At 38.5% G+C, this 21734-nt stretch overlaps 1 protein-coding gene across 5 annotated transcripts; it reads right to left on the bottom strand.

Annotated features, from left to right (window-relative positions):
* Nucleotides 1–111: 111 nt before the first annotated feature.
* mlxip (MLX interacting protein) lies at nt 112–21337 on the bottom strand. Of its 5 annotated transcripts, XM_007547996.2 has the most exons (18): nt 20706–21337; nt 16954–17060; nt 16744–16829; nt 16578–16667; nt 16414–16455; nt 13974–14214; nt 13761–13856; nt 13499–13593; nt 11537–11750; nt 11213–11437; nt 10355–10440; nt 10098–10203; nt 9459–9574; nt 9255–9353; nt 9017–9144; nt 8032–8155; nt 4749–4878; nt 112–2770 (listed from the first exon to the last, which is right to left on the bottom strand). In XM_007547996.2, the coding sequence occupies exons 1-18, from the start codon at nt 21026–21028 to the stop codon at nt 2664–2666; spliced, it is 2415 nt and encodes an 804-aa protein (XP_007548058.1). In that variant the 5' UTR covers nt 21029–21337; the 3' UTR covers nt 112–2663. The 5 variants fall into 5 exon arrangements, with proteins under 5 accessions (XP_007548058.1, XP_007548057.1, XP_007548056.1 ...); XM_007547995.2 differs by having other exon boundaries at nt 11213–11750; nt 13767–13856; nt 13974–14145; nt 20706–21336; XM_007547994.2 differs by having other exon boundaries at nt 11213–11750; nt 13974–14145; nt 20706–21336.
* Between the last annotated feature and the right edge of the window lie 397 nt (nt 21338–21734).

Here is a 21734-nt window from a genome sequence, read left to right on the forward strand (position 1 = left end):
GAATGAAGGTGTGTGTTGCTGTTTTTTTTTATATTTTTTTTTAGGATTCTAATGCACTAAACAATATTCATTTAAAAACAAATGCTATTTATTGAAAATAAAAGCCAGAAGTTGATTTTTACTTGTATTTATTGTGATGCAAAGGGATTTTACAACGAGTTGTGCATGTCAACCCTGGTGAACTTGAACACTTCTCATATAACGCATAAAATATTTCTTAAACAAAACATCACAGAAACAGGAGGAACTAATATGCAGATCCCTTCTGCAGTGACATACTGTACAAGAAAAGGACAAATGAACCTGGAAACCTGCCTTTCTGTCAGAATAAGGTTAAAACAACTGAAGATCTCACACACACACATACACACACACACACACACGCACACACGCAGCAGAGTTTGAAGGAGACACTTGTTGCAAACAGGAGATTTTGTGCTACTGCATTCAGATGAGCGATGAATAATCTGAAGACACAGTAAACAATTTTAGTTCACAAGTAATCACTTAAAGTTCCCATGTGCACAGTTTTTAACATAGGATTGCAAATGAGCTTAAAGGCACAGCGTCTCACCAAGTCTCTGGTCGAACCACTGCAAACAGCATGTTTAAAAGTATTTCTTAAAGATTCTTTGCTGAAAATCCGCTGACTGCAATGTTCTCATGACAATAAATAACAAAATGTGGGGTTTGATCAGTGAGCTAATCGGTCAGGGAAGACTCGACAGGCTCCCCTTGCGTAATCCAACTCCTTTCATATTTGATCTGTACATTACACATGATGCATAGTTGCAGTCTTTATCACTGCATTCTCTGCTTTTGTTTTCATTTCTTTTTACATTTTCACAGGCTAATCACCCTGTCGAAAAGCTGAATCTCGTTAGAGATTCATAATCTCCACTAAAAGGCTTTACACTATCAACATGAACATTCAAACAAACACAGATGGTGCTTTTTTTTGCTTCTGTAAACGTCAATGTTCTGCAGAAATAAACCCCCCAAAACAAAACAAGATCTGCCTGAGGAGTGAAGAGGAACAAATAAAAGCAAAGAGACATGAGGCTGCAGGGACCACAGGTAAGGACACTTTGACCTTAAGGCTGATGGAGGTCAGATACGTCTGTCTGGAGTTTTACTCTCAATCTGTGAATCAGACAAATCTCTTTGATGCACCTTACGGATGACTCGCTCGCCTCCTTGATATGGCTTTAGTTGATCTGTTATAAATAAAGGTAAAAAGCTTAAAACAAAGAAATTAGCCCCATAATGCAGATGTCTGTAGAAAAGGATGAAGGTCTTGATTTGTTCAGAAAAAGGGGCAAAAACCTTCTGCAGAAGAGCGGCCCTGAGTGAACACCAGCATCAAGAAAAGACTCAGCAGAGGAATACTGCATGTAAATATAATCTGTACACATAATCTGTACTGTGCCGGACTGTCGGTTTCGCTCCCTATGAGGGCTGTAGGTATGGCTCCATGACCGCTGTGTTTTGAAACTCAAACCCAGAAGAAACACGCCGCGTGCCCGAAATAGAAGAAGCTCAGAATGGACGGAGAAAATAAGAGACAGACATGGGACCGGTACCGATGTTTCAGAAAGTTACAGCTTCAAAAAAGCAGTGCTAAAATGTACATTTCCTACGACTTAAAGTTATTTTATTAACAAGCAGGATGAGTGCAGAGCTGTCCTGTTTCCACTCGCTGCTGCACACTGCAGGTCAGCTTGCTTATAAAAAACAAACAAAAAATAAAAATAGGCTTGCTGTAATTTCCCCTCATTTAGCTCTTTGGAGGCATTTCTGCTCACAAAAAGATATAACTTATATAACTGTTAAGGTACATAAAATAAACAGAATATGTGGAAAACTGATCAAAATTGGTGTTCATTCTATATTTTTCTAACTCCAAATCAGCAGTGAGTGAAAATGTTATCTTGTTGTAATTAATGCATTGATATAGCAGCTGTATGGAGACCTGATGCTGTCCTGTTTTGCACATTGTGAATAAAGATGGTGAGTTTGTGTTTGATGATAAGATGAAACCATAACATTTTTTACAGATTATGATACCGGCCCATGCCTACTGTCAAACGAGCAGAAGACATCACTGGCAGCGTGATATTCACCTGAGTCAACGAGCGATGGAAAACTCAAATCTCTGCAGCCCAACATGAATTGATGATTGGCTGCAAAATAAACGAACACCAGTTTTCTCTGGGGGGGGAAAAAAAAGAAAAAAAAAAAAATCACAGTTTCCTCCTGGCGCAAATTCATTCACCGTTTCCCTTTCTTAATATGCGTCTTTGCATCAGAAAACAACTCTCTATGATGTAAAATGAAAATACAAGTACCAGTTTCCAATGAAGTGTTTAGATAATCTCTGCAATCACTTGTGCGGAGATTATCTAAACACTTCTCTGCAGGTGAAGGTGGCATCTACTGCATCAGGCAGTCTGCTGCATTATGCAGCAGACCAAATGTAAAGCTGTTACGTTCGGAGTAACAGTAATCCCGTCCCATGTTACAGTTCTTGTTTCACCGATTCGTCTGGGAACTTGCGAGTGCTTGGAAGACACAGCGAGCTTCCTGGATATTGCAGGAAAACAGTTTTGATGCTGAAAAATGTTCAAATGGCTTTTGGGTTGCGTCCACTCCTGAGAGGTCGGCTACACGTCTTTGCTAGAGGCAGCCTCAAGGGCTTCAGCAGGAAGCAGGGAGGGATCGGTCAGGATGGACGTGGTAGTGCACAGCTGACGGAGTGTACTCAGCACCACTGAGAGGGGAAAAGAAGAAGAAGAAAAAAAAAAAGTTTTTTTTTTTTTTAAAACAAAACCTGAAATCAGTGCTCTAACATTAATCATCGTTAACTTAATACATCCTCCTCATCTATACCGCACAGCAGAACATTTTGTTAGAACAATCTGGCACTTTAAACAATTCATATAAGATGTACAGAAAACATTCATTCATACTCTAGTTTATTAAGTTCATCAGGATCATTGCTGCGCGAGTGATTGTTCTTCAGCTGGCAAAAAGTTATTTAACCCCAACTGATGCATTTCCTCAGAAAGAATTCAGACAGAAAACAAACTTCTAATAATCCATAATAATCTATAATCTCATGCGGTTGAGCAAAATGCCTCACAGACGTGAGGAAAACTTCGCCGAGACATTTTCTTTTTGGTTTCTGAAAACAGCTTCCTTCTTCAGCTGAAGACAGGATTAATGAGAAAAGCAAACGGGTTGCATGTTGAATCTGTGGGCTGTAAGAAATGTGACTGCAGAACATGAGCAGAAGTACTGAGTGTTTCCCCAGAGAGGACCGATATAGCCACAGGACTCCATGCCCCCACAGAGGTTTTATGTTTTTTACTTTAATACACCAACACTGTATGTTTAAAATGACTAATCAAAGCAAAAACACTGCCGCTCAACATAGATGCAATGCAATACCACAAAAATGATTTAGAAAGTAAAACTTAGAGCCACTCTAAGCCAATAAAAGTCTCCAATGCTTATCTCTTGAAGACACGCATCAGGAAGTGTTCGAAGTGAACACACTTTTCAGCTACTGAAAATAAAGACCGCTTTAGGACTAAAAAAATAAAAAATAAAAATCAATCGTCATGAGTTTGCTGAAATTTATTGACCCAGTTCATGTGGCTGATGACACATAGTGGGATATTTAAAGCTTTCCACAACGGCACTAAACTCCACAACCTGTAATGTAAAATCTGACAAGTGCTGATCTGCATTTATTTTGCTTAACAAAATCTCTATGCAATAATCAACACATCTGAGAAGGCACTAAAAAAAACAAAACCAAACAAGAATACATCAACATAAAAATAACTACTAAGAAGCTAATTAGGTTGCAACATAAAATGTGAATCTGAGGGACAGAAACCTTTAATAGTCCTCGTGTTACAATTCTTAATTTATAATGTCAGGCTTTGTTGTGAAGCAAAAACCATTTAACATGTCTGACCCAATCTACAAGGAAACTCATTTTGAGTATTAAAGCTTCTTATCGTAGCAGATAATTTACAATGGCCTTGAGAAAAGTAATCACACCCACCTAAATGTTCTACATTTTCTCACATTACAACCACAACAAAGTAAAAAGCATTTCATTGGGGACTTATGTGACAGAAAATTTTTGCCCAACCTGCAAAATTGACTGGATGGAGCTACTGTAGATGTACATTTTTAGGAGGCGTGGCAAAGATTCTCAATGAGATCTCTCTCTGAACTTTGACTAGCCCACTCTAAAACATGAATGTGCTTCGTTCTGCATCATTCTAAAGCAACTCTGGCTGTATGTTTAGGGTTGTCGACCTGCTGGAAGTTGAACCACTGTTCAGCTTCCCACTTCCTGCTGAAGAAATCCATCCTCCAGAGCCTTCATGAACCTCTTTGCTACTTCCCTGATCAATGTTCGTCTTGTCTAGGTTACCCATCACGTGATGTAGCTATAGCTGATTAGCTTCCATATGCTCAAAAACATTCAGGTTTATATTTGTAGAAGCAACCCAACAAAACAAAAAACTGAACTATGCATAGTTTCTGCACAGTGATGTGCTACTTTGTGTCAGTCGATATAAAATCCCAATAAAATAACATCAGAGTTTGAGGCTAAAATGTGACAAAATGTGGAGAACGTTCAAGAGGTATCAGAATTTTACTACAGATGACCCATAACCGATGAAGTATTACCTAATCATAATTTAAACAGGTGATGTTTTACTTACTGGGTCTGAGGACAGGAAGGGAGCAGTGATTGTCGAGCCACTGCAGCGTGGTGTGACAGAGCTCTTCTCTGCTCGTCGTTGAAACCATTCCACTGAACGACTCAAACAGTGGTTTGATGATGATGCTGAACTGAGGCGCACTAGTCAAGGATAAATTCAGCATCATTCAACACCAAACATACAACGCAACGCATAACGTCCAACAAAACATCCGCAACTCTCACATTTTTATTTTAGCTTTTCAGTCTTTTCCAGAAGTGCCCGTTTGTATGTCAGTATCAGAAAGAATGAAACATAAAATACTGAGGAGCGAATGGAAATTAAACACCTATCCAGATGTCTTGGTCCAGCAGAATCGAGGGAATGAAACAGTAATGAGAAATGTTTCCCCTTCACTAAACGATGAAAAACCTGAAACTAAAGATGCATCAATGTGGCTTTTCCCTTTCGATAGGAATATTTGGTTTTCTTTATTTTATTTTCTAACCCTGTAAAACAGAAAAGAGCTGCAGGTTCTTTGGTAGAGGCAGCAGTGTTTAATCAGACAAAAAATAGAGAAATTACAATATGTGCCTTATTTATGCATCCAGAGTTTCCCCCCAGAGTATTATAAGCCTGGTAGGCCACCAGGCTTTACTTGTGCCCCACCAGGCTTAGCATTGCTCATTTATTTAAGTTTTTTTTTTAAATGCCTGCATTTTTAAAAAGACTTTATAGTTGGTGTTCAGATATTAATATTCCAATCTTCAAATTTCCTGTCAACCTTAAACATTTTTTAACTCAAACACACAACGGGTCGCTGGATGAATGACTGCCGAGTGCCCCAACCACCGGGCGTAGCAGGTTTTCTGGGGGAAACCTCGTGCATCCATTTAATTATTGCATCAAACAAACAAACTGTATCAAAGTTCATGTTGTTGTTGATACTTTACAGCTCAAACTGGAATGTCTTAGTTTGATGCATTTAATGATGAACATAAAAAAGTAATCTATTAAATTTTTCAGTATTTTGCTTTGCAGATCATCAGTTATAAATAATTAGGAGAAAATTGGCTGATTTTGGTCTCTCTCCAACTGATTACTAATGTATACCACACAAAGTGAAAGTTGGACTTGGTTCAGGTATTTTTCCACCATCTTGAGCAATGCTGGTTCAACCTGAGAAACATTAGAAACCACAACACAACGTCACTGGACGTACTGTTCGTCATTAGAGGGCCTTTAACGAACCACAGAGTTAAATCAAAACTTCTTTATGGTGCCAAAAAAACGACACAATGCCAGATCCAGTCAAGACTATTAATCGATGACTCAGACAAAAACATTTGGCACATTCTGCAGGTTTGTCATTTAAAAGACATGAAGGCTTTTTATACAATACTGTATATATTAAGAAAATGCAAATCAGTAGATAACTAAATTCATTCTTTAAATAATAAATATTTTACTACCAGTTTAATCCAGTTAAAAATACTTCCAATATCAACATGTTAAAGCTCAGCAGCTTTTTCTGCTTCACTGAACACAAATACTGATCTGTTGGCAAAAGGAGCTTCATGTGAGGTTTTTCTTTTCAGATTTTGAAATGGATGAAAACTATGCCACATGACGTTTTCTGGGTAGAACATATGCACAGAGAAAGTAGGTTTTTATATATTAAATGCAAAATGTATATATTTTTGCACAGTTTTGGCTTAATTACTGCTCTGACTTTTGTTCTTTTTCAGTCTTTATATTCCAGTTAACGATTAATCGTTTGCTACTTTGATTATTCCAATAATAGATTCATCATGATTTATCAGAAAAAGGCTTCACTGATGAGTTTATGAAAGAATAAATAGGTGTGACGCTTCACTGGAGGCGACAAGGTAGAGACAAAGGGGTTTTACTGCATAATATCTGATTTCATTAAGCAGCATGAATCAACCCTGAATCAGTTCACTTTTTTATTTATTCTAATGACTGTATTAGCTTTCAGACAAATGAATATGTTGTAAAATTGTCAAAAGCCACTGGAAAGACCCATAACTGTGCATTGGGTGTGTGTGAGATCTGGTGTGGTAATGACTTTGGGGGTAAACACTAGTGAACAGCGTTTGTGCTCTGATCAGACTCAGGATATTTGGTGTTTGTTCAGATACTATGATGACATTTTACAGAGAGGCAACCGAGTCCATTTTAAAATGTATGGCGCTGAATGTTGTTTGGATATCTTAACCGCAAAATCAAAAGCTCAGATTTTAGCTGAGATTAAGACAGCAGGTCAGATTATGGGTACAACAGCTCCCCTAGTGGCCGGTGTTTTAACAGATCCCGTTCGTGTTCTGCATTCGGATATGAAAGCTTTCATTCCTTCCTGAATCAGCAGACGCCGAGATGAGCGTGTCCAGAAGAAATCTATCTGGATAAGGAGTTCTACAATAATATGTGTAGAGGCTGGAGGAAAGAGCCTCTACACAACACATTAATTTCCAATGTGTTGTAAATGAATCTTTAATAATGTTTTTATTAATCTATGTACATTGTCTTTATTAGGAGTGCAATATGCCTGCGGAGTGTAAATCCTCTATCCAAGGCAAATTTCTTGGAACGGAGGCGAATGAAAAGACTTTGGATGGGCGTAAAATGGCATCTAAAGTGAAGTCAGACAAAACAAAACAAAGAAGGGAATCTTTAAAAAAAAAAAAGAAAAAGAAAAGAGCAGAGACCTATTGACCTGATGGTCCAGCCGATCTGAGATGCCTAAAGTTTGACATTATGCTGACTCCCTGATGGGTCATTCAGAAAACCAAAAAAAAAAACCAAAAAAAAAAAAAAAAACCCAGTCTGTTCAGAAAGCTCTAAAATAATGTTGCACATTTCCTATGCAAAAATGTATGATGCAACTGGGAACACTGCAAATACCCCGACTCACTATCTGTCCCTGCAATCTGCTTTTCAGAAGATGTTTCACTGTGAAGATCTACTGTGGCCACAGAATTACCCATGAGGGACAAACTGAGTCACTTACGAAATGACTCAGTGCAAGAACATCATGTCTCACCAGCTCCCACACAACATTCATGACATTCTTTACTGAAATAATCTTATGTACCGACAGCATCCGATTTTCCATTTGTAATGAAGCGCAGCAGAGGTGAGCTTTCTGCTTGAACCCGCTGGAACAGGTCCTTCTGTCTGCGTCTTCATTCATAAAATAGGTTTGGAACAATTTCCACATCGGTAAAAACACAATACTCCTTCAAGTATTAAAAAGTTGGGCATGTTTTCTTCTGAAGGATACAACCCAGAACTTCCAGTTCTGCAGAGTGCGGTTCTTCACATATTCATTGAACTTGTCCTGCATGAGATCAGAGCGGCTTTTCCTCATCGGTACGCCCGTCGCAGGCAGCTGTTCCTGACACAAGCTGTGGGAGAGACGCAGGGAGTTCGTTTGTCAAGCATGACTTCAGTGAAGAAGAGTGAACAGTGTTGTTCGAGTTTAGTGTTTTGAATGCTTGTAATGCGTTTGAATTAAGACAGTCGAAGCACCAGAGATGCAAAAGGTCATTAAAGGGAAACTAGAGTCTATGTGGAGGTTTTCAAGCTGATAACTTCTCTGCTCAGAAGCACAAATGATGAACTTCTTCCATGACTCCAGCCTGAAGGTTTCTATTTACAGCTGTGGCCATAAGTTTACATACCCTGGCTGAATTTACATATTTTTGGCCATTTTTTGGCAGTGTTATCCAATAAATGTTTTGGTGAAGCCATTTATTATCAATTTATTGTGGGTCCACTTTCTGAGCTCACTGACGACAGAAAACACCCAAATAACCTCAACTTAAAGTTTATATCAATGACATTATGAGCTCTTTTGTTAATTGTGGATGAAGTGCTTAATTCCAAGACTTTTTTTTTTAGTTAATAATAGAAAAACTAAACTTTTTCAAAACGATACACTTTCTTTTGAGATGTGTGGAAATGTAAACAGAAAAGACAAAAACAAAGAATTAAGAGCTTTTCTCATCCCAATGGGAGAATAAATGTTGTATCGCGTATCGTCCAAGTATCTTCAAAGAGTCGCTGTGGGTCATAGTTCAGGTAATATTTGAGCTTTTGAGAGGCTAATCAGATGCTCGCAGTTGTAAATGCAATACCTTGTTTTAAATTTGCATAGTTTATTATAAAACCCAAATTCTCCCACCAACTCAGCGTATCACTAATAACTATTGTTTTTAAGAGTTAAATCATCACAAAATGTCAGCGAATGTGTAATTCTGACAGACCTAATGGAAGCATTGAGCTCCTCTATTTCCTCTCGTAGCCTCTTGACCTCGTCCTGCAGCTGCTGCCGCTCCTGCTGGAGCTTCCCAATGTGCTCCACTGTCTTCTGTAGAGTGACTGCATTTGTAATCTAGAGGCAAGAAGTGAAGAAACACGGCGGCAGGTGAACATTAGGAGGCACGTTAATAATCGGCTACAGAGGTTTTTTTTTTGTTTGTTTTGAGAAGATTCCAGACTTACGTTCGATTGTGACTTCAGAGTGGGAACAAGGTTGCCGAGTGTCTTAAAGCCAATGTTGATATTTGATCGTCTCTTTTGTTCAGCAGATATGTGACGGCTCTGTTACGCAAGTTATTAGAGATAACAGCGTGGGTTAAAGGGACAAACAGAAACTATGGATTATTCGGTTTTTTTCTGTGATAAAACCCAAACACAGATACAAACCTGATTGTGCTCACTCTTTACCAGAGGTTTGCTGCTGCCGCCGATTATAGATTGAGGACTGGGAACCTGATCCAAACCACAAGGTGACCCTTGACTGGATCCGGTCTGACTATGACCTGCAAAGAGAAACACTGGCTATTTAGAATGAAGCAATTTGCAAACGTTTTCATCCTCTGTGAAGCTTTTCATCTTTTTGAATGTTACTACGACAAACGATGTGTTTACTGGGATTTTTGATCCAAAGTAGTGCACTGTTGAAGGGAAAATGAATGGATTTTAAAATCTTCTTACAAATCTGCCCCCACCTGAGTGGGGGCAGATTTGTGCAGAAACACTTTCTGTTACGGATACAGCATCAAGAATTTTGGGTTCATCTCTGAAGAAAGACCTCAGCCTCAACTCTTCTGCTGCCTCTACTGGGTTTTCTTCCAAAATAGTCTCTTATCACACCAGAAACTCTGACTAGCTTTCCTGTGCCTGCTTTGAAAAGGCATGACCCTTTCACCACCATGTCTCACCTTGGAGATGGTGTGTTTGTTTTTCACATGCAAGCCAAAAAGTTGTATTTTGTTCTCTTCCAACTGGAAAACCTTCTTCCACAGGCAGTTTACACTCTCAAAGGTTTCTTTGAAATCTCACCGACACTTGAGGGCTCTTTCTGGTTTTTCCTGAAGCAAGACTTGTCTTCAGGGACGGCAGGTTGCTGCGACTTCTGGTTGTGAGGCAGAACCTGAAACCCAGGGCTCTGACATGGAAAATACAGCTTAAATGAGACTTGAACCCAAAATGACCAACATGGATGTTTACTTAGTAAAGCGTTATTCTTTTCATAACCAGAAAATCTAAATATTGTCACTGTGTTATTTTGTATTTGATCTGGTACAACAAAACCTTACCGCTCCAAGGTGGGAAGGGGGGATAACCACACCGGTGGAGGGTGGAGACGTAACAATCACAGCATTAGCATGACCTGGAAAAGGGGCTGAAGGAACATGTGTGCATTCATATTTAGGACAAAATAAATAATAGATGAAGTATGAGGATGGATTTTGACAAATAAAATGAAGAAACAAAAATGGTCAACAGTCTGAGTCTGAGGGTTTTCAACTGTTTTAGGGTAATTTTGATGCGGTGAACCCAACAATCACAATGGTTTTGCTCAATCAGGTCAACTTTCTGAACCATGGATGCAACATGAGCATCAAAATGCATGACTTGTTCTCACATATAGATCAGTTTCCTGATAATCTGGAATCAATGAGTGACGATCAGGAGAAGAGACTCCATCAAGACAGAAAAGACATGGAGAATTTTGCACAATGAAGACCTAATGTTCAATTTGCATGCATTTACCCTTATCAGTGTTTATTTTACAACTTACAGAAATCCATGTTGGTAACATTTAATTAATGCACTATGTCAGAAAAAATGTTTTCCCTCCTAAAGCCTTTTTTGGATGAGAAATTTTAACAAAAACGAACTGATAATGTCACAAAAATGTCACCAATTTGGCCAGAAGATCTGATTTCTCTAAATTAAATCAGAATAAAAACCTGAGCTGACTGAGAAAAATGGATGTCATTTATGTCATTTTTGAATTCAGCGGTGCAAAATAATCCTAATTCAGTTGAAAAAACAAAGACAACTTCCCTAAAAAAACATTTTTTTGTAACGCCGTGTAAAGTGACACATTTCCACTCTTTGATAAGAAATCACAGGATCATCATGCAGGAATTTGCTGGTGGACCACAGACCTGGGAGGATGAACTGGGAAGAAGGGAGTGCGTTTGCCGGCGCGATCCTCGGCACAGGACGGACTTTGCCGGAGCTGTTGGACTGGAAGGGGCGAGGCAGAGCAAAGGCCCGAGGATTCTGGATGGGCGTGGCAGGTAGCGGCGCGAGGAGCTGGAGTTGGGATGGAGGTTCCGAGACGTGGCTGACGGTGCTGGCTGTGTTGCTCGGGGTGACGGGGGAGGGCGCTGTGTGCGTTGCGACAGAGGGGGCTACAGTTTCATCCAGCTCTGAGCCGCTGTTTAAAGGTGAGGAAATCATGGCTGGTGCGGAGGGTAAGTTCTGACCCGGGAGGCAGGGTACCAGAGGGTTGAGAGGAGCTGTGGACTGACTGCTGGAGACCACCTGCCCGGCGAACAGAGGCATGTAGGTCTGTACGTAGGCTCCTCCTCCTCCGCCGCCGCCGCCACCGCCTGTCGGACTGGTCTGGCTGTGGATGGACAGCGAGCATGCAGGCGTAATCTGGTTGGGTGAAAGCTGCAAAGTCGACATTAACGGGGCCTGGCAAAGACAACAGAAGGAAACAGATTTAGATCTTCCTTTAGGCACAATATCCTTAAAAATTTGACCAAGATCCTTTAAAGTTAATGTTAGCCGGAAACTTTCTGTCCTCTGGTGGTACACATGACTAAAGTTTAGTTTTTCTTCTTTTATGCAACTCTTAAAATGCATCAATGCAAAATCATATAGAAGAGCATCTGAGGGACAATCAGTAAGAGTTTAAATTAATCTGAAGCAGCTAAAGGAGTTAATCATGTTAATTTTAAACTCCCTACGCAGCAAATTGTAATACAGAAAATATCTTCGAACATAAATGTGTAAAATATATATTAAGGACAGAATTTGGTCGATTTCAAACAGATCTCAATCAGATCTGACTTTGAACAAAAAAAAAATGCTGTGTGAGAAAAAGATCAAGCTGAAATTATTCTCATGAAAACATCTTTTTGACATTCAAACGGGATCAATGTGGTTCAGGGTTGCTCAGCTTCATTCCTCGAGAGCTACCATCAGATCTCTCTCTGCTGCTGCTGCACACCTGAACCATTCAGCTCTGCAGAGGCCTGATAAGACATTCATTTGATTCAGCTGTGCTGGAGCAGATACCCATCTAAATGTTGCAGGATCGTAGATCTTGAGGACTGGAATCAGACAAACCAATGTAGATTGGAAAATATGAGCTGCTACAGTCAGTGAGCTACAAAAGTATTCATACTTTGTTACGCAACAACCCACAAACTCCACTATGTTTAATGAGGATTTAAAGATAAACTGACAAAATGTAGTGGACTGTGATGAAATAAGCGAAAAATGATGCATGATTTTCAAAAAGTTTTAAAAATGAACAAACAAAAAAAAGTTTACTAATACTCCTGAATAAAATCCAGCAAAACCAGTTTACTGCAGAGGTCAGGCTGAGAAGGCTTGAGAAAATTATTATTACTAATGAAAAAAAAAAAACATGTTGGTTTTTAAAAAGTATGCCAGCATTTCAAAATATCACAGAGGAGTGTGGGACAACTGGTTAGAGCCAACAGGTAAATACAGAAAAACAATATTATAGATCGATTATAAAGCGGTAGTTATGATGGAAAGGTGTAGTTCAAAGTAAGTCCCAGTCAAAGTCCAGACCTAACAAAACATTAAAGTTTCATCACAGACTTTTCCCCATTCAATCGGACTCAAGTTCAGCTATATTTTGCAAAGAAAAATGGACAAAGTCTTCAGTTTTTTAATGACTCTTGCAATACGTTTGCATAGAAAGGCGATTCTGCAAAATACTGGTTCAGTTGAGCTGCATTATCTTTCAGTAATGTTTTTAAAACCTTGTATAATCCCCCCCTAACCCCCCCAATCTCATTGAGTCGACACCTAAATACAGACAAATTAATGGTGAATAAAGAAAGAGACAGACCATTTATGTGAGGACAATACGAGCTACTACTAGAACTAAGGTGTGAAAAGAGTGAAATATAATTTTATCCCAACCTCAGATATCTGAAATAAATTCATACACATTTTCAATGAGTGTCGACATCTTGAACTACCTGATTGTTGATCAGTTTAACCAGTCATGTGTAAAACATGTGGTAAACCAAGTTTAGTAATGTTATTCTGTTAAACTAATTTTATGTGTAGCTACACGAAAGAAAGAAAATGACCATAAATTCCAATTAGGGAAAATTTCCAAAGCAAAAAACTTGTTGTTTTGGAGCGAGTTAGAAAAGGAGCCTTGGGTTGATGTTTACCTGAGACTGGGAGCTGCTGCTGGGTTGAGGGGTGACAGATGTTGCAGTGGGGGAAACAGAGGGAAGGACAGGCTGACGGAGGCTGTGAAATAAGTCTGGAACAAGAGGCTCTATGTTAGCTGGAGGTTAGTAAAACCACACTAGGCTTTATGTTAGGCTAAGCTGACTACTACTGCAGTGTTACTAGAACATGTGTACGCTTGTGCCCTGCCCTTTGTGCTCTATTAGTTTAGAGGTGCTGCTGCGGAGGATGGAACTGTACCGCAACCTTGCAGTGGATCGAAGGAGTCCATGAAGTCCAGGTTGGGCTGTAAGGGGATAAGTCCAGGTTGGATCATGTCTGCATTCCCTGCATGAGCTGCCGGCGTTGGAGGAAGAGGAGGTTGGAGAGGGGGGAAGGAAAGTGGGATTTGAAATATACATTCTGGAAAAATGGATCCACAGACCTAAATATAAATAATATCCAAATTCTCACCAATTTCCCTTGGATTGGGCAAGCCCAAAGGCTGGTGTGAGGTCAGTGTGGAAAACAACGTGTCTGAGAACTCGGACATCAGAATGTCCATGTCAAAGAGGGTGTCCATCTCCATGGGCGCAGGCGTTTCCATATGCCTGCGACTCATTCGACGCACGGCAGCCTCTTCATCCTGATAAAAGGAAGTACGGAGTATGTCTGGAAAGACTTCCCCAAACAGCGATAACTGCTCCTCTGGCACCTTTGAATATTCAAAATGCAACCACCAAGCCAGTTAATGTCACACAAGCATGCAGCATGGAGCACAGCCATCAAGGAGTGGAATAATCTCAACGCATGCATCAATCTTAAACTAGCATTTCCTGTGCAAAACTGTAAGCTATTTAAGTGTTTATCACCAGGAAGTGATCAGATCAGGCATGAGCCAGTTACTGATGTGAGGCTATGTGAAGGTCTTCAGATGTTATGGCCTCAAAACAGCTCAAATTTACCGACACGCTGGTCCTGCAGTTCAAAAACATTAAGTCAGGTCAAGTGTTTTAAAGTCAGTGTGATAAACAACACCAACAAATGTAAATACTGCAGTACTTTAAGAAGAACTCTGAGGGGTATCAGTACATAACGAGTCTATAGGTGTTTAGGACTTTTGCTGCCTGAGGATATGAAATATTTAACTTTTTAAATGAATAATATAGAAAATATTACTGATATTAAGACGAGAAAATGTGTCTAAGGCCATCTTCAATCGATGTTTAATGATTGTGTCTGGAAATATTTATTGCTGCACACAGTAGTGAGTGTAATAATTTTACAAGGCTATCAAGGCGACGCTGTTTAAAGGGATCCATGATTATTTGCTACAATAGAATTTATTTGGGAAATATTTATCCTAGATCCAAAAACAATACCGTAACAATACTGTAGGTCATTTAGTTTTTATAAATTTTAATAAAATACTATCGCCATGTTGTTCACACTGCAATGCATTCTGGGTAAATGACGTCAAATTGGTCCAACTGCCTGACTCCTCCAGTCAAAATGATGAAGTTGGGGAGGAAAATAGGCCAGTTACTTGTGTGAAGTCATACAAAACTTTTTAAAAAAGCAATATTTGAAAACCACTCAAATTTCCATCACATTGTTTAAAGTCTTTTTAACGTTTTCATTAATTTGTTCAGGCTGTTTGGAGGAGAGTTGTTCTGTTTTGCTGCTCCCTTAACAGTTTCAACACTCACTCCAACAACTCTCTCATTTATAAAAAGAAGAAATTACTAATAATCTATCTTTTTCTTTTTAATCCAGTTACGTTTAGTGGCTGGGGCGGTACTGTCTATTAAGCAGCAGACTGCAGTAAATAAAATATTATAGAAAATAATTGCTTACTTAAAATTCACCAAATTAACAGGGTAATTTTAAAATGGCAAATTCAATGTTTTAATTTACATTTCATGTCACTATTTTTGACTAAAGTACATTTTAATCCTTGATTTGTCAAAAAAATAATGTTAGCTGAAGCAGATCCATGTGTGAATCTGATAATAGTTACCGCAGTAAATCAATACGTAACATCATTTTAGCAGGAGTCACAATTAATTATTGCTTTTTAGATTTCAATGAAGGTCGTTATGCTACAATCATGCCAATCAATCTTGCTTTAAATTTCTGTATTAATACTGTGAATGCAGGACACTGCAACAGCTGGTAATTCACCATCTGTGTGTCCCTGTATAAACTGTATCTTCACTCAGTAAAAACCTCAAACTGGCCCATGTCTAGATCAGACTGGTTGCACTTCTTATGCATAAATAATCAAGATCACATTCATCTATGCACAGGAAATGAGCACTCAAGCTGTGCATTCACATCTGAGCACAGAGTACAAACACAGAGCTTGAAACAACAGCAGAAACTTAATGTTCAAAAGAAAAACATTAAATGCCATGTGATTTCAGAGAGTAAACAAACAAAAATCCCATTTCAAAACAGAACTTCTTTTCGGTGTCTTTTACTACAAACACTCAAATATGTAAGATTTTTTTCAGCAAGTGTTTTCAAACACCTTTAAATGTAGACTAAAAACTCAGCTGTTTAGAGTTGCCTTTGAAACCTAATCATGAAACGTTAATCAATAATCTGATGTGCAAAATGTAATGCTGGTGACTGTGTGTTCTATGACTTTGTAATTTTGTGTTTTTATGATGTAGAGCACTTTGAAATGCTTTGTTGCTGAAAGGTGCTATTCAAATAAAATTTGCTTGGTTGTTCAAAATTTGTAATATACAGCTTTTAGATAACAGCATAAAATATAAAATTTGGAAACTCAAGATTTTTGTCATATTTATTAAGGCTTAACAAATTATACACTCTAACCAAATTCAATATGTTTCCAGAGTGTTTGAATCATGAAATTATAAATTATGAATTGCCATCATTTCCATACCTTAAGTAAGCTGGAAAGGTCATCATCTTTGTGTTTCTGTAGCTGCAGGACAGCGGAAGCAACATTGGATAATATTTTAATACCAAACAAAAGAAAGAGATTGAAATATCTACAAAATGTAATTAATTATTGAAGCACTGCATCACATTATAAAACAACCATACCCTTTTTTTGAAGTATGTTCTCCATTTGTGATATTCTCTTATAACAATTTCAATTCTTCTTTTCCAGTTTTTCCCATCTGAAGCAATAGCCTGTTGAAGAAAGGAGACAAACAGGAAGTTAAAGTCGGCAACAAACGCAGAGTTGCACAGAATACTCCGTCCCTACCTCTGCAGGGCGATGGACGTCCAAATCTATGTTTCCATCTAGCGGGGTTACAAAGTGACAAACGGGATTCCCCCTTTTTTCCACATCTGAGGGAAGACAACAAAACAATTCACTCTCAATTCAAAATAGAAAAAAAAATCTGAAATATTGACATAGGTTAAGAAATGTTTTTTAATTAAGTACAGTTAGACTGGAAGGTGGAACTCTTACACTGCATGTACCAGGCTCTCCATATGGCGTTGTTCAGCCGGATCTTGTCTCTCCACAGCAGCTTTAGACCTTTAAAGTTCTTCCATTTAGGAGACACCAACTTACCGCTGAAAACAAAAAAAAAAAGATCAACAGTGGACCAGTCACTAAAGTGATCTATTTTCAACAAACTAACAGCACAAACAGACACAAAATGTAGGAGTTGCAAGGAATATTACTGTTCCCTGGATCACAAACTACAAATATCTATTTTGGGCATTTTTATTTACTTTATATGACCAAAACACAGAGTAAAGCATAATTATGAAGTGGTAGAAAGAATAGGCACGGTTTCCTAACAATTTTTAATCTGAAACCTAACTCCTGTCTAAATGAATTACACTTTTATTTTATCACAACAGCAAATAATGAATGGGTGGTGTGTACCTGATAACACAGACAGACAAGTTCAGCTGCACCCTGAGAAACAGAGACTGTATCTAAGCTCACCAGCTACACCGATGTGGTTACTAGATCCGAGATAAGTGAGAAACGCTAAAATTACAGGCTGTGGACAGACTGTTCATTACCAGAGGACATTAAGCAACAAAAAGACTGAAACTTGAACAACTCAGAGTCTTAAGCTCTGAGAAGTAGAACAAGGTCAAATGTATTATTTAAACAGCAGTAGCGAGTGTTTTTAATCATATTCCAAAGATTGATTTGTTTTCGTTCTTCCTGTTCTGTGTTTCCCCACATTTTTTATTATCCATCTGTCCTTCCTTTCAACCTTTTTTTTTCTTCTTCAGATTTTCCTAAAGAATTTGCTGAACAAGCAAACCTCATGTCACTGTTTTGTAACAGCAGAAGAAAAGTGGACATGGACACACTGACGGAGAGAGGAGAGCAGAGTTTGTCAATTTAATGGCGCTGTTGCTGTGAGAAAATGTTGCTCATAATATCTAGCTTACTGGTAACAACAACTAAACAGTAACCGCTCTATTAATAGTTGTTCCAGTGAGGCTAATTTAGAGTGAAGTCGGAGGGAATCCTCTGAGCAGCTGGCTGCGACTGTAAATAGAGAACCATGGGTAATGTGAGCCTTACGGGGTTTTTTTTTATCTTACTACCTGCGAACATAATCAGTAGCTAAATTTTTATTTCCAATGCTGGGAATGCAGCTAAAACACTTAATCTTGTTCATTGGCTATAAGAACGACAGTATTTTGCTACTAAAATACAAACGACGGCTTTTATGAGATTCTACTGGGGTGTTTACAAAAGTATTTCAAACATGTAAACATGCTCTTATTGTTTTTATTTATAACAAAACATTTTCTTTAACTCGTGAGAAAATAATAATATTGATTATTATTATGGTTATATGAACGTTCCCACTACATAACCGACGTACTTAAATAATCTGTTCATCATAATTTTCCTCACTTGGCTTTCTGGTAGACGCGAAGGCAGCTAAGAGTTTAGGTACTTTTAAACTTGAACTAAAAATCTATTCAGTCTGGCTTTTGGCTGAACTTTGCCCTTTATATCTTTATTGTTTTATTTCTATCTTTACTGTTGTAGACAGAATAATGTGAAAGTATTGCTTAAAATTGATTTTGATTTTTTTTGTTTTAGTCATTAACATTTTTAGCAAGTATGATCTGCTTATATTTTATTATTTTAAGCAACTTTAGCATGTACATTTTCATCTACGTTTTCATATTTTGTTTCTATTTTAGTTATTTGCCCATTTAACAAGCATTAGACTGAATCAGTATCCTTATTTCCATTTTGTATTTATGTTTGTGTATTTAGCTGTTTTTTTTTTAATAAGTTTGTGTTTATGAAAAGCTTTTCTTAAATTTCTCTTCTGTTTCCTTACCGTTTCCAACATCCTCATCTTCTCAAATAGTTTTTGTTGTTAGGAAGATTTTTTTTTCCATGTTTTGAATTCTGAGAGTGTTTTTTAAGTTGCTCTGTTTTAACAGAAATTTTATCACTGTAGTTTATCGTTATTGCTTTTGGAGCTGATTCAACCATCTGACGTCACCGCATTATAAATTGACTCATGCAATGAACACAATATGTGGAGTAGTCACTCACACACACACACACACAAAGCACAGTGTGTTACCTATTAAAAGAGCAAGCGGTCCGCCAGCAGCCATTATGGGTTGGAATCTCTTTTTATGAAACGCTGAGTTTTATAAGGTCCTACTTTATTTGGATGAGTTCAAAAAGACTTTCAAGTTAAATTAACTCCACAAATGTGTGGATCAGATTGATCTGTTAGCCTGATGTCTGTTAGTAATAATGTTAATTACATAATTTAATGTGTCTGATGTTATAGAAATGTCAACAGAGCTTTGGCTATCCTTTTTGCCGATTAGCTTACAGCTCACTCTATAAGAATTTATTTCCTTGGAAGTGAATAACTGGGATTCAATCTTTCAACTTTAATACAACTTCCCTCGTTCCAATCCTGTAGCTTAAAATACATTTAATAAGACTAAAGAAAAAAGTGTCGGAGTATGTTTTCTCGGGATGTATGAAGCAAACAGTAACAGCTATGAATGTACTAATTTATCAGCCAGCCAATTCTTTTGGTGCCAATTTCCTTAATTTTAAGAGATTAGTGATTTGCCGATGCTGATGTGTGAAGCCAATCTTATCTATCGATCTTATCTACATTGGCAAAGGTCTAAAAATCCACCACTGTCCTCTTCTGCTGTCCTGTGAGAAAGTTTTGACTGATAGACCGACCCACCAGCTCATGTCTGCACAAGAAATTCAAACTCTACTGTTTGGAAATATTTCAAGATGTAAAAACTAAGTGGTCATCATCCGTGTCTCCTATGCAGCTAAGATAGTTTTAAAACTGCAATAGGCAGCATGTGTTTTATTCAGCCAATTCCAGTTTGGCTACCCATTTGCTCGTCATAGACGGCTATGGAAAACGCGTCTGATTAATGAGCCAGCTGATATTCAGAGGTGGACTTGCAAAGGATGGTGGAAGTTTAATAACTTTGATTTACAATGCGATTATCATCACTCCAATGCATCACACAAAATAGAGCAATTGTGCTCACCTGTGTTGCTTTCGCATCAGTCTGTCCTTGAAGAATAAACCGGCTGTCTACTTTTGTAACAAAGGATAAAAGCTGTTCTGTTTTGTTTCCGTTTTGGTTGATTTTCCTCAAACCACTTTCTCCAGGAATTAAGTGTCCCAACATGGGGAATTTAAAGGTTCTCCTAACATAAATTGCATGTTATAACATGTTATAAGAGTTAGACTTGGTAAACCATCTGAAAAAATACGATAAAATTAGTCCAGCTTCAGAAGATGTAGTAACAAGCTGCCAATGCACAACCTGATAAAGTCAGATGTCAGAGTATGCTATATGTTTAAATTGGGCCATTTTCTATTTGCAGATCAGTGTTATTTTGCTGATAATGCTTCCTTTGTTGCAGTTTCCATAGTTTGGCACTGATAACTGGGTAACTCACTTCTTTCACCATCTACAAAGCTCACTTCAGGTTATGGCAGAGTTAGGCAAGGCAGGACAGGTTTATTTGTTTTTCCCCACTAATACAAAAGGAAAAATGATTTAGTGCAAGTTAAAGACTGATGTAACAGGAAGTTAAGAGGAGGGAAGACTCGTGACTGCAGCTAACTGGAGAGGAAAGCTGAACATGAGCTTGGCAACACCAGGGGCTAAAATGAAAATGCATGTACCATAAACACAGCAGGCAGACAAATTGAAACTTACCTATATGCAAGGGTCATGCACTCAAAAAGCTTAGTCAAAGAGGCATCTATGGAGAGGTGCGACGTGCTCGTCTTGCCAAAATGATAGGTCTGACAGGTCTGTTTGTTGACAGTGTCGAAGTCGTAACCCTTCTTCGGGGGGTGCTCGATATGCGGCGACGACACCATGAAGTGTCCACTGTGGATGATCTGGGACTCCAGCCCGTCCGCCCTCCGTAAACCCATGTGAGTCTCCTCGACATCCGAGTCGTCATCTTGCTCCTGCTTTATGCTGGCAGCCGGCCGCCGGTAAGTTTGCCGCTGACATGTCTCTCTGGTAGCCATGTGGGCAACTCAACAAACAAATAGCTAACTAACGTTAGCCAACACCAGCAAGCTAGGACAATAAGGCTCTTGCTTTCATGAGGCTCGTCATAGACGGCTACGGAAAACGCGTTTTGAGTCTTGTTGTTAAAGTTTGTCAACTTTGTGCCATAAAAATAAAGTCCTCGCTTCAGCCATGTTAAAGTTTGCCGCTGCTTATTAACAGCCCAAAATTAAGCTGTTGTTATCTTCTTATGTAGTTGACGCAGCTGACAAAACGCTGCTGCTCCTTCTGTAGTACAGAGTTCCTGTGTTAGACCATATCCGATTGGCCAGAATCACAAGCGTGTTCTATAAAACCGCTGCTGATTGGTCAGGTTTGGAGCCCCACCCACAGCGTAGAACCTAAAATAAACTGGAGAAATAAGACGCATCAGCGAAAGGAATTCTTCTCAGTGGCGGATGTTGCTGTATAGTGGGGCCCTGGGCAAGACAGTCCACCCCTGCTTTTCAAAAGAATCTTATTTATCAACTATTTTCACAATGTATTTCACAAATCATGAATCCGATGCCTAAAATACTGCATTAGTATTTTCTAGAATAATAATAATAATAATAATAATAATAATAATAATAATAATAATAATCATCATCATCATCATCATCATCATCATCATCATTATCATAAATCTCAAACTGAGTTTGTTTTATGTGATATTGTCCATTT

This window comes from Poecilia formosa, unplaced genomic scaffold (genome assembly GCF_000485575.1).
Source record: "Poecilia formosa unplaced genomic scaffold, Poecilia_formosa-5.1.2 Scaffold25, whole genome shotgun sequence".
Taxonomy (NCBI): domain Eukaryota; kingdom Metazoa; phylum Chordata; class Actinopteri; order Cyprinodontiformes; family Poeciliidae; genus Poecilia; species Poecilia formosa.